Source organism: Thermobia domestica, chromosome 12 (genome assembly GCF_964235325.1).
Source record: "Thermobia domestica chromosome 12, izTheDome1.hap1.1, whole genome shotgun sequence".
NCBI lineage: Eukaryota > Metazoa > Arthropoda > Insecta > Zygentoma > Lepismatidae > Thermobia > Thermobia domestica.
The window spans coordinates 155644238-155663007 of record NC_137465.1 but is presented as its reverse complement, the minus strand read 5'-3'; the positions used below and the strand labels follow the sequence as shown (position 1 = coordinate 155663007).

At 33.5% G+C, this 18770-nt stretch overlaps 1 protein-coding gene across 1 annotated transcript in view; it reads right to left on the bottom strand.

The window, feature by feature from the left end:
* Positions 1 to 18770, bottom strand: part of nan (transient receptor potential cation channel subfamily V member nanchung) — a 743452-nt gene that overhangs the window by 550444 nt on the left and 174238 nt on the right. Inside the window, exon 4 of the mRNA XM_081734312.1 lies at positions 8410 to 8586. Coding sequence (XP_081590438.1) covers positions 8410 to 8586 — 177 coding nt within the window. The remainder of the gene's footprint in view (positions 1 to 8409; positions 8587 to 18770) is intronic.

Below are 18770 nucleotides of genomic sequence, written 5' to 3'. Positions count from 1 at the left end.
TAAATTAGAAAGAAACGAATTTAAACCTGACTACTTATTCAACACTCTATCTTTCTGTTAACCACAACTCCCTTGCGATTATTCAAAAATTAGTATTTTCTGTGGAGTGCAGGAAAAGAAAAGAAAAATCTCCATATGGAAATCATATGCAAATGTCTCTCTTACTGCCCCTTTACCTACAGGAATGTTGTATCATACAAATTTAATGAAAATTTTAAGATTATTGCAGATAAATAATAAGAATTAATTAGATTTAGATAAAAGTTGGTAGAGCCAAAATGAAAACAAAATGTTTATATAATTTCTATAATTCCATTCTAAGTGTGAGTTCCTTATTTAAAGTCCTGTAGCCCCTTTCGGACTTTGTGTGATATGTGGACTTACGCATTAGTTATCTGCCACCTTAATGTATCAAAGAATAGGTATGTAATTACTTTCGGATCAGTAGAACATCTGGCATCAGAAAGAATGCAACTCAGAAGACCTGCAAGAGAACAGAATTAGTACATTGGTACTCACCATACCGGTTGAAACTCAGTTTCGAAGAGAACAAGCCCAGGATAATTGAGATTAAACACATTTATTTCATTCACTCACTATTATTGACCTTCACTAATAAAACAATTATGCACTGATAATTACACTTCACACGATAAAAATAAAAAATAAAAACTTTCTGACATTCTCTCAAATGTCTTCATTAGAAAGTTAGCTTAATGAGTTAATATTTTAAAATCACTCCGGACAGGTATTTCTGTAACAGTCCTCTTCTTAATTTTCTGGAGAAGTCTGTCCGTTATTCCACTTCTTTTTGTCTTCGTAGATGATGAATAGTTTCTCTATCCTGAAAAAGAACTATCCCTTCTTACAGCGTTGATAGCATTCAGGCTAACTTAACGTCCTTCTTGCCTGAGAATGACGATAATGCTACTAATTGAGATATGCCATTGTATATTAAAAATATACGGAATAAAGTTTGTGTAAAAGAATGTTTTATTTTGCGGATGTTCCACTAAAAATTTGCAATAGAATATTGTCACTTTCCTTGGGTCTGATGATTATGTATATTGTCACAAGATAGATCCTTTCCATTGAAGTACTATGTATCTATACTACACAGTCTGAATATGTTTTCACTATTTCAATTCTTACACCAGTTTTATGCTTTATCTTGCTGGTACTAAGAATCAACTGGACGCTAAAAGAGCACCTTGTGTGTTAATTCATATTTCACTAAACTTCTTCAAAATTCACAGTATCCAAATTAACGTCTACCCTCTGACTCCTTTATAGCTTTTCTTTAAAACTACTTGAGTTGTTATGACAAATCACCTATAATTACATAAAATAAAAAATGCAGTGTGATGGTCAGAACTTAAGTGTAACTGTCCGAGTCTTGACCATGCTTTCCGAAGTTAGAAAATTACGAAGTTCTTGAGTCTAAACCGTCATAACACAACTTGACATGACACTATCGTGTTCAATACCGAACTAACTCTTGAAACCTAAAGATTCTAGTTTTAATTCTCTTGTCGTTTCTCAAAAACATTACACTCGCTCCGCGTATGGTAGATTATTCATATGGAAAAATAGGTCTAACCCTTTTTCTTTTCAATCTTAACCACCTAATGGGTTTTGGTAACGGAAGTCTCTGATTATATTGTTTACATTAAATATATTGGTTAATTTTATAATTATTCTTGATTGTCATCTCACACTAGGTAATGTATCATAAACTCCATAGTTTTAGCTTTACATCGATACCAAATACATAGTGATCTCTTTCTGATAACACCTTTAAATCAATACCTTTTTAATTCGATATTAAATATTTTACAAACACTTCTCTGTCAGCATGTTTTGCTGTTCTGATCTTTACTGCTATCTACCGTGGTTATTTTGCAACTACCTACGTCCATGGCGCGCAACTAGTGATGTTCTACAGATTCCTGCTAGCGAGTGAACTTTTATTACTTGTTAAACAAAGTTAACTATACATGAACATTATAAATATATCCACACACATTCCTTTTATTACATACATATGAGAAAAGGAGTTGTCATATTCCAATAAAGCGAAAATAAGTGAGTTTCTGAGGGTATGCACCAAATTTCTTCTGCTTCCTGCAGCTTCCAAAGCTCCACACTCCAGTAATGCCAGATGTATTTGGGAGTTTCTATTTCTTCTCCCGCGATGAAAAAGAACGTTTGAGACTACAGTTACGCGGAAGGATGACGAAAGGAAAACAAAATATGATCACATGTAGGTTTCCAAAACATAGTTGATTAGTCTACACAATACTTATCTTTATTTTAAATATTATTATTAACTGGCACATATTATCCGTTTCGCTGGCTTGAAAAAAAAAATAAGCGCACAACTCCGTATCTCATGTGTTTAGTACTCGTGAAATATGCTGTTTTCGTTTTTAATGGCAACGATTTAAACAGCTCCGGAAGATCGTTGATCATCTCAGCGATCCGGAAAACCATGAATTCGACACTAATATTGGTCATTTTCGATCATTTACATATATACCCATGTTGCGGGCCATGGCATTGGAAGTGTCACCGTTCATCTCAGCGACTCCAAAAACTGTGGATTCACCAGTAATATCGGTCATTTTCGATCATTTTTAAAGATCTCTTCCTCCTCCTCCCCCAAGTTGCGGGGTTGAATTTGAATTTAAACGGGATCGAAAGTATCACTGTTCACCTAAGCGACCCAGAAAACTATAAATTCGATACTCATAGTGGCCATTTTCATTCATTTTCATATATCTCTTTCTATCTTTTACCCAAGTGGTGGGGATGATTTTGGATTTAAGCCGGACCGTAAATGTCACTGTTCATCTGAATGATTCCGAAAACTATGGATTTGACACTAACATTGGTCATTTTCGATTATTATTATTATATATAGCTTCCCCTCCCCCTCCTCCGTGCTGCGGCACACGGCATCAGAATTGTCACTGTTAATCTCAGTTACTCCTAACACTATAGATTCTAACTAATATTAGTCATTTTCGATCATTTTAAAATGTTTATCCCCCTCCCCTCCGTTGTACCCTCTCCCTCCTTAACTATCAGGGCTGAACTTAGATTAAAAGAGTTTCAGAAGTGTCATTGTTTGTCTCATCGACCCCGAAAACTATGGATTCTACACTAATATCGGTCATTTTTTTATCATTCTTAAATTTCTCTCCCCTCCCCTACGTTATATAGAGATTCCCCTCCTCCGTGCTGCGACACACAGCATCGGAATTTCCACTGTTAATCTCAGCTAGTTCTAAAACTATGGATTCGACACTAATATTAGTCATTTTCGATCATTTTTTAATATTATCCCCCTCCCATATGTTGTACCCTCCCCCTCCACAACTATCAGTGCTGAATTTTGATTGAAACAGCATCAGAAGTGTCACTGTTTCTCTCTTCTACCCCGAAAACTATGGATCCAACCCTAATATCGGTCATTTTCGATCATTTTTAAATGTCCCTCCTCCTCTCTCTCCGCTACGTTGCATCGTCAAAGTGAATAGCCTAAAGTATTCCCTGTTTCCAAACTCATGTATGTTGAAAATTTGATTGAGATCGATCGGGTGGTTCAAGAGTGATGAAGTCACAAAGGCAGTCATTTTAATTTTACTTTTTTTTTACATATATCTCCTCCTCCCCTTTCCCTACGTTGGCTCGTCAAAGTGAAACGATAAAAAACACCCAAAACCCAACCATCATATATGTTGAAAATTTGATCAAGATTGGTTGGGTGGTTCAAAACCTTTTAGGTTTACACACACAATTAATTATAATGCCAGTGATGTAGGTGTTCATTGGGCAAAATACTCCAAACAATAAAGATTCATCTTGGGGTGGAGAAATGTTTATCCTTCGTTTTTCATTATATTTAACCATGAAAGAAACGCTTGAGAGATATACAACCCCTATATACAACTATGTTCTGTTGGAACGTATAACTCATAGGATATGACGTTTTTTTTTAAAAAAAATTACATTTCTAGTGTACTCCTAGAAAATGTAATAAAGAAATAACAGCAAGGTTTCTAAAATATTGAATTACAACTGGAAGATCTACACAAACTTTGAAATCGACGAGCGAAAAGGGCACGTTTCTAGGACTTGTGGTTTTCGAGATCTCAGTGTCGGAAGGATTGGAGAGAAACATATAAACTTTTCTTTGGAGACAAACATATAAATCTAGCATTTTAATATATAGATAAACAAATTAGGCTGGGTAACTGCCAGAAGAAATATGTCTCACCATTTTATCAACATTTGCGCATACATATTTTTGTTCACAATATTTTCAAGATATTCACATATCTGTAGAATTTTGCACGTAATATTGCCTAGGGATGGGCACGAGCCGAGCTAAACCTTGAAGCGAATTCGAGTAGAGTTCTGAGCCGAGTCATTGTTTTGAGGGAGAGTTTTCAGTTGAGTCGAGTTTGAAAATTATCTCGCTCGTTTAGCTCGTTATATATATATATATATATATATATATATATATATATATATATATATATATATATATATATATATATATATATATATATATATAATGATTGATAATTTGTACCTTATGTTGCAGTATTTCACAACTGAGGGAACATATATCAATATTAATCACTATACGTAGTTTCAATTAGACAAAAAATAAATCAGTAAATAATATAGTTTTTGCAAGCATTTGATAATTTACTCTTAATTGTGCAATGTTTCATAATTACTGTAAAGTTGAAGCAATGTTCACTCAGAAAAGCAAATAATTTGATTTGTAATATAATTAATTTTCTCTCAGTTAAATAAGAGGAAAGTTTGTAATTACGAGAAATGTGGTTGAAACATAGACCCTGGTTCATGTGATTTAAATGTTTGAAACAACGAAACTTTCTCTGAGGGCAGAAATATTTAAGAACGTTTTGTTTCCCATTACGTCTAATTACTAGTATCATTTACATTATAATATTTTCTTGTTCGCTTATAATTTAATTAAATGCATAGATACCATCCATATATTGATATTTTATATTCTATTAATTATGATGTTTGTATTAAGTGTTCAAATAGTTTTATTCGTTCACACAGTATTTGTTTACCAATTAAAAACTATACATAATCTAAATTGATAGTTTAAATCTACAAAATAATTAAATCATAATTACATCTAAGTTATTAAAATTAAACTATTATACTATTAAAATTGAGGAAATATGTTCATAGCAAAATAATATAAAAGTTTACTAACATAAAAAGATAATAAAATACAGATATAACTTTTAAAAATCGTTACAGCTTCCATGATTCTCTTAACTTAGACTTGAAATTAAATCAAATAAATTTTTCAATTCAACGTTCCGCGATTAAGCCCTTTAGGTTAATGAAAATAAATAATTATGGAAGTATTGGTGAAATGGGAATGTGGAAGGAAACGGCGAAACCTTTAGGAAACCCATTGAAACGATGTTGTTCATCACTAGAGACCGGATGTTAGGCAAAATGCCTATTCTTTATTTAATATTAAAGATATTATCAAAAATCACGTTTTAAAGTTTATATGGGAGGTTATAGTTTCGATTTAAGCCAATTTTATTTAGCCTATTTTGCCTATTTCAACATTCACTGCCTAAGTAATTGTTTTAGTGCCTAATGTTGCCTATTCTATGCATTTTCTTCAAAATAAACCTTATATATGTATATACATTACAGTATATATGTGTATATACACACACACACACGGACAATATATATATATATATATATATATATATATATATATATATTGTAATGTACCACGTGTTTGTGTTTACAAACACCTAATATACGTATATATATATGTGTATTATTTATGTTATATAAATGATATATATTTCCCAGTGAAGTTTAAGTTTATTTTGAAGAAAGTGCATAGAATAGGCAACATTAGGCACTAAAACAATTACTTAGGCAGTGAATGTCGAAATAGGCAAAATAGGCCAAATAAAATTGGCTTAAATCGAAACTATAACCTCCCATATAAACTTTAAAACGTTATATTTGATATATATATATATATATATATATATATATATATATATATATATATATATATATATATATATATATATATATATATATATGTGTGTGTGTGTGTGTGTGTGTGTGTGTATGTGTGTTTGTGTGTGTGTGTAGGGTGAACCTCAAAGATGTGCACATACTTCGGGAGGTGATTCGTGACATGAAAAGAAGCCAAATGTATTTTTGAATGTCACGAATTACCTCCAGAAGTATGTGCACACTTTTGTGCCTCGTTTCAATTGTCAGAATTTGATTTTCAATTCCAAGTTGTCCCCCCTGTCACAAGCACACCACGCGGAATTCCACAGCATGCAACAGGCCGTTTTATCTTCTTTTCATGTGAACAATCATCTCCCGAAGTATGTGCACATCTTTCAGGTTCACCCAGTACATATGGAATACATAACAAGCTTCGTTTTTATATATACAATAAAAGAAGATATTAACAAACAAGTATGTTTCTATATTCTTTGAGCGTTATCTATGACTTTAATCTATTTCTTAATGGTATTGAGTATTCATCTTCATTATTTTGAGTTACATTTTAGTGCCTATTTTACTGCCTATTTTTTAAATTTTAATGCCTATTTGCCTGCCTATTTTCCAGGTTTTTAGTGCCTAAACAACCGGTCTCTATTCATCACAAACTCATCCATCTTGAGATCAGAGACAATGTGTACCAGAGATGAGCACTTACAACTGAGCCTACGTACACGTCTTAACTTAGACTTATAAGCAACCATGACATAACGCACATTAAGATTTCTAATGTTATTCTTCAATTTCGTCATCTACAATAACACATTTCAAATTCGTAGTTGCTCACATGCTTCTAAAATAGAAATAATATATTACGAGATTACTGGTTTGATTATTTGTATCAGTTTATTACACTTTAGGTTTACTAAATTCTTATATTTAAACCTAAAACTTTCGGAACGAACTTGCCACAGGTTTTCTTTAATGGTGGTGCACACAGTCGGCTTATGATCTCCAATCACCACCGGTCTGAGCTCACACACACGTTGCACGTGTTCACAGTTTTGTACATGGACGGGCATCCTACGCGGGTTCGTCTTCCACACTCTCTCTACCCTCTTTGAAGCATTTGCACCATATCAAAACAAGAACTTTTAACAGACTTTCACTCTTGAACAGTTGTTGCATCATGACCAACGTCTCCATATCACATTTCCTGAGTCTCATGTAGAATTAAATGGCGTAGGACATTGCACTTTTAAACTTCGACTGAGTATATAGAGAGGCGTCTTCTTAAAACATGAAACGCACTGCACGTAAGCTTGTAGGTGACTGACGCTTGGTGCGTTTTAAAGTTTCATTTCGAACCCACCTAGAGCAAGCGTGCTGCGACGTACAGTCGAGTCAGAAAACATTGGTCCCATTAATTTTATATACTCTGTATATCGTGCAAGAGTTGGTGTCACGATGTTGCAGGATTATAGCAGTGAAGCTGCATTTTCATGGCACTCAGGAACTGATAATTAAACAGTATAAAATCCTGTAAGATTTATCTGGTTCCATTTATCGGTTTGGAGAATACCGGGTAGAGTGGCATTCTGTATTTAGTCTAATCAGTAAGAAACATTGGTATTCTGCAACGTTTCCACACATATGCTGAATCGAAATCTGGCAGAGAAACAGAGATAGTAAGTAAACTTAAAACTCTTATGATAATATAATATTCTCAATAGCGATGTCACTACTTACAGAAGCACATAAACGCCTAATCACAATTTAAATCTTTTCCTCTATTGATATTGGCCATCAAAAATTGCATGGTATGTCATGATTAAATGCTCCTACAACTCCGAAAACCCATCGGAAGGTCATACATAGTTGTGAATACATGTGAGCTTCACGAGTTTACACGAAACCAAATTATAACTTGTATCTACGGCAGTTCATCAAATACCTTCAGAGTTTATTTAACTTTTGTACAGTGATTCTATTGCTGAATGCAATTTATGCACAAAACATTGACAATAAATTTATTTATCGAAAGAGAAAATAAAATTTCGTCTTAAAGAAAAATAATGCATGTTTTCAATCTTTGCATCTGCTAAGGATTAGTCGCACCGGAAGCATAGGATCTGTTATCTCTTGCAAAATTCTAAGTGCATCCTACACTATACAGTCATAGAGGAATTTAATACGTTACGTGTTTACTGTACCTTAAACGTATGTTACACGTATTGTTGTAAACATAGTAACGTATGAACTCTATAATATAACTTTTGAAGTGTTCTACTATCACTATAACGTAAGCTGTTCATCCATATACGAGGGAAAAGGTTAAATCATAGTACTTACCGTAATATTCATCACACATGTAGATATCATTGATAAGTTTCGGGTAGAATCGAACAAGTCTTTTCGCAAGGTCGGCATGTACAGATGTAGCATTCAACAAACATAGATGAAGAATGGTCTCTCCTACAGCACCCCGTTCTTTCAGATTCCAACACACATCTCTGTATTTGCTCATGTCTACAAAATAAGAATAACATAACAAATATCAACATAAGAGCAATCAGGAAACATTTTTGAACATTAAAATGTATCATAATAAATGTGTGTAAATAACCAATGTAACTATCCTATATGCAGAAAATAATCTCTTAAGGCTGAAGTGTATGGGGTTGGTATAACTTGTAGTACTATGCGAAATCAATCCAATAAGTAAGGCATCGTAATACTAACGTATTTAGAAGTAGAATCCAAATTACAGGAAGTAGCTTGCCATATAAATGTACACAATGTGCATGATCAACAAAGTGTAACTTTCGTATCGAATGTAGAAAAGATGTCCCAGCAAAATGCTATTTTATTTAGCAAGGATCGAACCAAGAACCCCACGCACCAGAGGTAAGCACTCTATTAATGAACAGTCACGGCTCCATGACTGATACTAAAGTCCAATTCACAGTTCTGGAGTCACTAAGATGAATGGTATGATACTTCAGACGCACTTTAAGTCCAAGTTCAAGTACTATTCAGAAGAGAGTTTAAATACTTTCCATAACATTTTCTTCTCGTGCGAAGAAAGGGGCGTTTTAGCTAGTCGCTTTTATATCTTTCATATGTTGGACTGACAGGCTACAATCCCATACAAATTTGGGAAACGCGGGGAAAAGCCATTTTCCAGAAAATTATGATTGAAATGGTTTGATTCTAAACGATCCAATTAGCCCCGGAATGCCCAGATCTGGACGACATAACCCTGACACTCGAAACTGTTTATTTGTAGATATGTTTATGAAACAGTAAAATATGGTAGTGTTAATTCAACACAATTTTAACAGATCAATGATCCCCGCTTGACTACCACTTTTGCGTGTTATTTCAACAATACGGATCTGATGTTGTGGTTGGCGCAGGCTTTATGTTCCGATTTGATACAGAGGTGATGTTATAGAATTAGGTGAATGAACGAAAGAACTGGAATTAGAAACAGTTAAAATATAATCTCTCTGTGTTACCATGCGTAGTTAGTAACATTCCAGCTAGCATATGATGAATAGAAACCTTTAATATTCTAATATTAATAAATAACTCCTTCTTGGGTAAGCGGTTGGCGTAATAGATCCGTGTTCGATTCCTGACGAGAGCTGATGTGATTCTGATTCCACATTAATCACTAGGTCCACGTTTCATATAGCCTCACTGCTGAATGGGACGCTAAACTCAAAATCAACTCAACTCATAATTATTAATAATTACATTCCTCAGCTTCGTCAAAATCCTGTGTATCAGAAAGGTACATCCATTCTGCAATTTCAGGCGTCCATGTCATAAATGTCTCGTAACTGACAGTGAAAATTTCTATTAGTTTTAAGTTTTTGCTATGATCAAATATGTACAAGATACATATTTTGAATTAGTAGCAAGCATTGAACAATTATATTTCCGGTAATTGATCACAAAAATAGTTTTGTGAGCGCATGAATTTTCTGATAATATTTACTTAAATAAAAATACCATCTATTGTTCCTATGTCCACTGTGCTACTCTTCGTCACCGACTAGATTTCGTTCTCCCTAACTACTTATCCAAAAGTCTTTATATCACACTTTATGTCTTTATGACTTTATGTCACACTTTATGTCTTTATGACTTTATGTCACACTTTATTATCGTTTATAAGAGTCATACCTATTGAATAAGAAAGAAAATGTTTCTGCTAAAGTAGTGTTTGACAGCTGTATATCAAACAACAACTAAGACTTCACACCATATTAGGTGATTGATTTAGCGACTACCATTGTAACATTTTACCCCAAAGTGTGAGAAAATTGAAATAATATAGTTGAGTAAATGTTTAACTGAATTCGGGTAACACAGACACATTGCATTGGCTGGTACAAACATCTTTTACACTGCACTACGTGTATTCCAAACACGTCTGTCCATAAAGTAATAATATAGTATAAAAGATTTCAGCTGCTCTTCCCGCTAAAACTGTGAAGATTATGGCGCCGCCACTCAAGGAAGTTGGGCACTACGAACAACTAAAAGCAAGAACGAATCAAATCATTCAGAGCGCGCGAGTCTGATAGAATTAGCCAATGATACACTAAGCCACTGCCAGTAGCAGACGACGCAGTCAGTTACAACTCTAGCCGGTAATGTCGCAGAGTCACTTTTGTTGCATTGTGAGAACGATTTGAATTACCATTAGGAATATAGGGAGTGGTCCATCAAGGTAATCATTGCGCCTGACATTCTAGGTATTTTTAGTTTACCTTTTCAGATGTTTTCTGTAAATAAAAACAATAATATTGGTTTGTATGTACATGCATTTGTTATTTTATCAATCAACCTTATTGAAATATATATGACTCAAATAATGACTTATGGGTTAATAGAGTTGAAATAATCAAATTGACGATTATACAAATAACGTTGCATGGAGACTGAAAGATTAGTTTCTGTCTCTGTTTATAAATTTCTCAGTTCGTTACGCAATATATATCAGTATAGAAACAAATAACTGATATTGTTTGCTTTTCCCGTGTGCATATTCCTCACAAATATTTATGCAACAAAAAGTATCAATTTACTAACGTTTCGAGAAGTGCAAATAAATGTAAATATCACAAGCGAATCATTCTGTTGATGTGGAAACAATCCAAACATGTTTAAAATGGACAGGATACGTCTCCCACACATAAACAGTATACATGAATTCATAACATTTCAGTTAAATGAGACTTTTGGGTAGACCAGAAGAAGGTTGAAGTACAGTACGTGAAGTCAAGGTCAAACAGTAAGTACCTTCTCAATTCCGATGTAAATGTATGGACAGAAGATAGAACCTAGTATCGGCCTTTGTTTCTACGCCAAGAATCTTTGAATTATCTTATCATGGGTTGGATAAATTATTATGAATGTCACATCGTCACAGAGATTTCACTCTTTCAGGGAAAAGGATAGATTCCTTTTCAATTAATTTTGAAGAATGCAGTAATTGGAATTCCATGGCGTTTTTAAAGTTATATTTGTGAATTAAGGTTTATTGGGAGTAACAACTATTTTATTAAGTTTAATCACATCAAATAAGCAACACATTACGCATGCTTAAATTTAATAAAGTAGTTGTTACACCTAAGCACTTAATCCTTTACAAACTTGAATTCTACGGGTAACACACTTTCCAACATTAGGAAGTGTGTCACTAGCTGTTTCGATCAATGTCTCATGGTAAATTTAATTATTAAATAGCCATAATGGATCGCTACGAGACACGTGATCTGAAAACAACATCTAATTGCTTTAGGAATTTTCAAAAACAACCAGATTTCAGCGACCGAAGATGTATGCTAGCCGAGAAAACGCTGCGAGAGTAATTATCTGACGAAGATGAGCGATAAATCCGAATCTAATGGTATCATGTGTTGCAATAATTACTATGACTAATAACTATAGATTACACAATGAACTGAAACAAAATTTAATCAGAAGTGCATATATTATATGTCTTTATAGGCAGACACAAGAACACAAAAGAAAATTCGTAAGAGATAAAATTACAACACGTAGAGGTAAGTTCAGTATGTGAATATATCTAAATTTAAACTTTTATAATGAAAATTTCGAAGAAGCTTATTCTTGAAGTCATCAGTCGTCAGTTTATTCTTGATCGATATCAATAGTATACTTCAGAAGAAAAGGTAAGTATTTATAGTTTATTACTTGGTAAAATTCTAGTCCAGTAAATTAGTTTCTTGCATAGTTAGGCTACCTGTTCTAGTTACTTTAGTGGATAGTCGTTAGAGCTGCTTACTACTGTAATGACTTACATGTTTATTCGGAAAAAAAAAAGAAAAAAAATTCCTGTTACGATTAGTGGAAAACTAGTAGCGCCATTAGCGGCGTTATGATGAACTATCCTGTACATGATTTGGTGTATAACAGGCGAGCGTCATAATGAAGTTATATTTCAAACTGGGAACATCAGACTTTGATAATGTATTACGTCGATTTACTGTACTAGTTCATGGTTACCTTCGGGTTTACGTTTGTGATATGGAATGGAAATCAAATTTATAAAACACAATATAAGCATAAAAGTTAAGTGTATGGTTTTTTTGGTGTATTCAACTCATGTGTAGTTCATCCTAGTTCCATATGGTATACGTTTCTTAAAAGTTATAGTTATGTGTTGAAAAATTAAAAGATGTGATATTTAAATTAAAATCTTTGGTGTTGTTAAGTGGGAAGCAAGTAAGTTGGCATAGTTTTCATATATTACGTACTTATTTATTCTGCAGTATTGGTAAGTTGTAAAATTTACATATTATATCGCTATTGTTTAAAATATTTAATTTGTAAGATAATAGGGACCAATTTGCAAATATTTTTTTTTTAAGTGAGATGTAGTAACCAGCCCTTCAGGCCTTTTGTAAGGTCCTATTTGAAGAAGTTAACACCAAAGTTATTGTTGGATCTACTCAATTTTGATATTTAATCATATAAATTTATTAAATCACATGGATATAGTTTTTCTTTTTCCTCAATTAGAATCCACTGTGTTTTTAGATTTATAGATATATTTATGTATAATAATCATTTCACTTTGCAGTCTCTACAAGAGAACGGAATTTTTCGTATTTGCGATAGTTTACGGGGATTGGTTAACCCAGTTAGAATATATATTCCTTTTGATAGACCCATACCTGCCTTTATTATTAATTATAAAATATGGAGGGAGTTTTAAATACTCCCTTTCCCAGGAACGATACCGAAGTCTGAACTTATATCGGGTAGTAGGTACGTTACATAAAAATATAACTTCATTATATTTCTATACTGCTTACATTTTTGCAGTTAGAAGCAGGTTGGGTTTTATGAGGTACATTATATGGAATTTGATACTATTATATGGACTTTGCAGTAGTGGAAGGAAAAGTATAGAAATACCTTACCGATTGACAGTAATCAATTATCATTTTGTCGAAAGAATAGGAAAGGGACTAGCTCAACATTCGGTTGCAGTTTTCATTTTCAGCAGTGTATATGACTGCCGTATATAACATCCATATTAATATAGCTGTATTTTGTATAAATTATCAAGATTTATATGTTGGTTGTTAAGATTGTATGTTTATTGTTAATTATGGCTCATTCTCAGTTGAATTTAAATAATTTCGATAATGGTGATCATGGATTGTTTGTTGATAGAACAGACGATGTTTGGGATTTAGCATTTCTGCAAGAAAACACCTCGTTTGTAGAAAGAGGGGTGGGGAGAAGTACTGCGATGAGCGACAGCCCGGAGGTGTTAGCTGGTACGACTCAGCGGGCGATGACCCAGGGAACAACTGGTGGTGATGTACTGTTTGCGGTAGGTCAGGAAAAAGAACAAAGCAGGTGCTTGTTAGAAAATGTTAGTTCTGGTAGTCTATTGAAAAGGAACTCAGGCGTTGAAAATAAACAAACTAAAGAATTTTCAAGTCATAATACTAGTAACCCGTTCGTTCCTTTTTGCACTTCTTTTTCTAAACTGACCGTAGATGCAGCGAAGTATAGTTTTCAGGAATATATAAATAAAATTCCAGAATGTGATGCAACAGAGCACCACTAATTGTTTTTGTTTGCTATTGAGGTTCATAAGATAATAAAACTGAACTTATTTCCGGTGGAGTCTGTATTAATAGCTGCATTAGGAAAAACTAGTAATTGTTTGCATCAGGAATTAATGAATATTTTCTGTATTACTCATGATTGGATTGAGATATGTGGTCAGCTATTTGAGAGGTTTATATCCCCTTTGGCAAAAAGGCAATTAATCCATAGTTATGTGGATAGGTTACAATCACCTACAGAGTTGACCTCTATATATATTAACAGTATAGTAGATAGTTATACTATATGTATGGGTATACGTAATGATAGAGACATACTTGAGTATGTATGGAAAGGGATTAAACCGGAAATACAACACGAACTATTCCGTTATTCAAAACCTACAACTTTATATGAACTAATAAGTGAAGTGCAGCGTTATGAATTATATCAAAAGAATGTTGAGGTTTACCAGGCGATCACTAGAAAGGAACAGATTCCTGAGAAAAAACCTATCCAATGTTATTCCTGCGGTGGAAGACATAGGGAAAAAGACTGTTATTTACGTAGGCGGATAAAACAACAACAAGACTTGACTACCTCGAGGAGAAAGGTGCAGTGGTTAGGTACAAGTACTTTAAAGGGAGAAAAAGATAGTAAACAGACTGGACAATTGAATGATCCTTTGGATGTTAGTGCTTCAGGGTCAACATTAAATAAACTTAATAATGCGACTAGCAAACCGAGGGATAGTTCCGATAAATTGGTAGCAGTGTTTATAAAGGGATACGTCTTGGGGAATGACTATGTTGGAGGAATTGATACTTGTGCGTCGGTTTCGATTATAAATCGTGGAAAGTTTTTGGATTGGAATACTAAATTGAAAGTGCCTGTTAAAGTGATGAATGAAAAGTTTACAGGGACAGGTGTTAATAGACAAACAATAACATTGACTCAATATGTGATTATTCCAATACGTTTTCGCTCTAAAGTTTATAGACTTAAATTCTTTTTGATGGACCAGTTAGAGCCCACTTTTATAATTGGAATTCAGCAATTAAAGTATATGCGTGCATTTATAGACTTAGTCGAGAATAAATTAGTTCTGGCAAGTGAGAAAGTGGTTATTCCCATAAGTTATTATCCTAATAGTGACTTTAACGAATTAAATGATTCTGCCGTAAAATTTTTATTCCGTAGCTTTTCCAGTCATACGGGAAATTTTAAGTCTTCTATAGCATACCGAGGGGATAAGGTACAAAGAACAAGGGAGCAGACCAGCAGTGTTGCCAATCATATGGAATGTCCTAGGGAATATTACTTGTTTCAAGTTGCGGAAGGAAAAGAGCCATCCAATCAGATATTGGTCGATCCACTGCTAGCTGAAGATGATTCCTCATTGGAAAGGTATGTAGAAGGTCTCCCTAATAGATTTCCTAGTGTGTTTAAAGATAAAATAGGTGAAATTAAAGGATATCAATATGAAATTAAGGTGAACAATGAGGATCCTATAAGGAAGAAAGCTTATCCTATGAGTAGATGCGATCAAAAACAACTTGATTCCATTTTAGATGATTGGTTAAAACAGGGAATAATTCAAAAGAGTAATAGTAATTGGTCTTTCCCATGTTTTTTAGTGAAAGGAAGGTCTGGAGAAAAAAAACGACTTGTTATTAATTACCAATGTCTTAATCGGAGATTATATTTAAATCCGCAGTTTACCCCCCGTATAGAGGATGTATTAGCTAACGTATCTGGTGGGAAAGTATTTTCCGCTATTGATATTAAAAAAGCGTATCTACATTTACGATTATCAGAAGATTCGTATAAATATACAGCGTTTATGACTCACCGAGGCCTTATGGAATTTAAATTTTTACCTTTTGGTTTATCTTCTGGTAGTTTTATGTTGTCCAAGGTATTAACTGACATTTTATATCCTTTGAAAAATGAAGGTCTTGAATGGTTCTACGATGATGTAATATTGTTCACTCCCGATGTCGAGAGTCATAAGAAACTATTAGATAAGGTCTTAAATAAATTTGAAGAGTATGGTATAACAATTTCTTTGAATAAATCAAAATTCTTCCAGAGAAAAATATCTTATCTGGGATATATTTTAGAGAACGGGAATATGTCACTGGATCCTTCCAGGGTTGAAGTAATTAGAAAGTTACCAGCTCCGCGTAATAGAAGGGGATTAATTAGCCTTCTTTGTTTTCTACAATACCATGCAAAGTTTATTCCTCATTTTCAAGAAGTAGTAGAACCATTAAATAGAATGAGGTCTCCTAAAGTACAATTTAAGTGGGGTGATGAAGAACAGAGAGCGTTAGATCAAGTTAAGGAGTTATTTGAGACTCATGTAATTCTGAAATTACCGGATTTAAATGCTAAGTTTTTTGTCAGTTCGGATGCAACACTCAAAAGTTTGGGCGGAACGATACAACAATATGATGAGAATAATATATTAAGACCTGTTGGGTTTTATTCTAGACGTTTAAAACCTTATGATTTAAATAAACCAATCTATCTGTTGGAACTTATGGCAGCTGTTGAGACTATTGAACGCTTTAGTACCTATTTGTACTCAAAGTTCGAACTGAGAGTAGATAATTTAGGGTTAATGTATGCCATAAGAAATATTAAGCGCATTAAGAAATATGGCAGTTTATTGTATCGATTGTTTTCATTCGATTTTGATGTCAAACATGTACCATCTAATTTAAATATTTCTTCAGATTACCTATCAAGGGTCCATGATCGAGAAATGTTCGAACCTATGGAGATAGATCAAACAGATGATCATGAGGTAAAGAATTTGTTGTTAGTCAATATGTGGAACATGCCATATGCTTGTATGTCAATTAAAGAACACCAAAGAAAAGATGTAGAATTGATGAATATAATCGATAGGTTAGAAAAGAAAGAAAAAATTGATGATTATAAATTAATTAAAGGTACATTATGTAAGAAAACTAAAGCGCAAAAGAATCCATGGAAAGTTTGTATTCCGAAAGAACTTGTATTACCTATTATAGAATTTTATCATAATTCGATATTGCCAGGAAATCATTCGGGAGCAAGGAAAACTATTAGTAGAATATCAGCTAGATATACATGGCCTTCGATGGTAGATCAGGTACGTGAATATGTCCACTGTTGTAAATCTTGTCAGCTCAATAAAAGCGATAATCGTAAGAAAATGGGTCAATTAGTATCCACTTTCGATAAAACTGTAAATGGAAGATGGTACACTGATATTTATGGACCGTTATGTCAATCCCAATCGGGAAGATATTGTTTGATCATAGTTGACTCTTGTTCTAAACGAGTTTGGCTGGAACCATTAAGAATATTATCGAGTCAATCGATCATTAATAAGTTATATAAGATCATGTGTAGGTTTGGGTTCCCTTTCTCGGTCAGTCATGATAATGGGTCAGTATATGTATCAGCTAGATTTAAAGATTTCTTGTATAGCCATGGTATACAGGATATTCGTAGTTCTCCATATCATTGTGCTTCTAATAATGCTGAAAGATATCTAAGAGTATTGGGTGATAGTCTTAGAATTTATTTTTCCAACAAACAGACGATGTGGGACAGAGGCATTCATGAAATAGAGTTTTCAATAAATTCTGCCGAACATTCGGAATTAAAATGTTCCCCAATGGAGATGACATTTAATTATAATGTGTGCGACCCATTGGATATTCGCTGGAAAATAGATGAGTTAGATATACGTAAAAAGGACCCTAATGTATGGGCCAATGCCATGAAGAACATGGAACTAGCTTGGTCTCGACGCAAACGTATATATGATAAGTCTAAAGTTGCTACTTCATATTCAGTGGGTGACCAAGTTTTATTAAAGTCGCATTATAAGTCGTCTTTGGCTGACAAGATAACCAGGAAATTGTGCCCAAGGTGGCTGGGGCCTTATCGGATTGAAAGACTATTGGGGACTAACTCACTTCAATTAAAATCTGTTGACGATCCATTGGATATTAGGAAGGCTCATGTTTCTCAAACTAAACTGTACCGTCAACCTCGTAACGCAGGTGTAACATGAAGTGTATTTCGGAAAACAATAATAAATTTTGGGTATATTCTTAATTCTGGTCTAATTATACATACATATATGTGTGTGTATGGATAATATTTTGGTTTTATTATTATTTAATAATTGCAACTAGATGTTATGGTGTTAAATAGTCAGTTTTAATTAGTCTCTTTCAAATGAATGGTTTTTAGAGGATTTTAGTGTGTTTTTGAATTTTAATTATATTAGAAAATATAAATATTGTTATTATGTTTTTGTCAATGTAGTTGTTATTCTGTGCTAATGTCTGTTTTTAAATTCCAGGCCTGGAAAAAATCCGTAAACCTTGAATGTTTGTAATCGTGGAAAATATCATATATGTATTTTTGGATATACGTACGGACTGTAATAGGAATGAATACTGGAGTTGTAACCTAGATTGGTATGTCTCATATTATGAATATATGTACGTCATGCATGACCTGTTTGGATTACTATGGATATTCAAAGTAAGTTATTTATTTATAATGTATATGGTTGGTTAATGGATATATATATATAT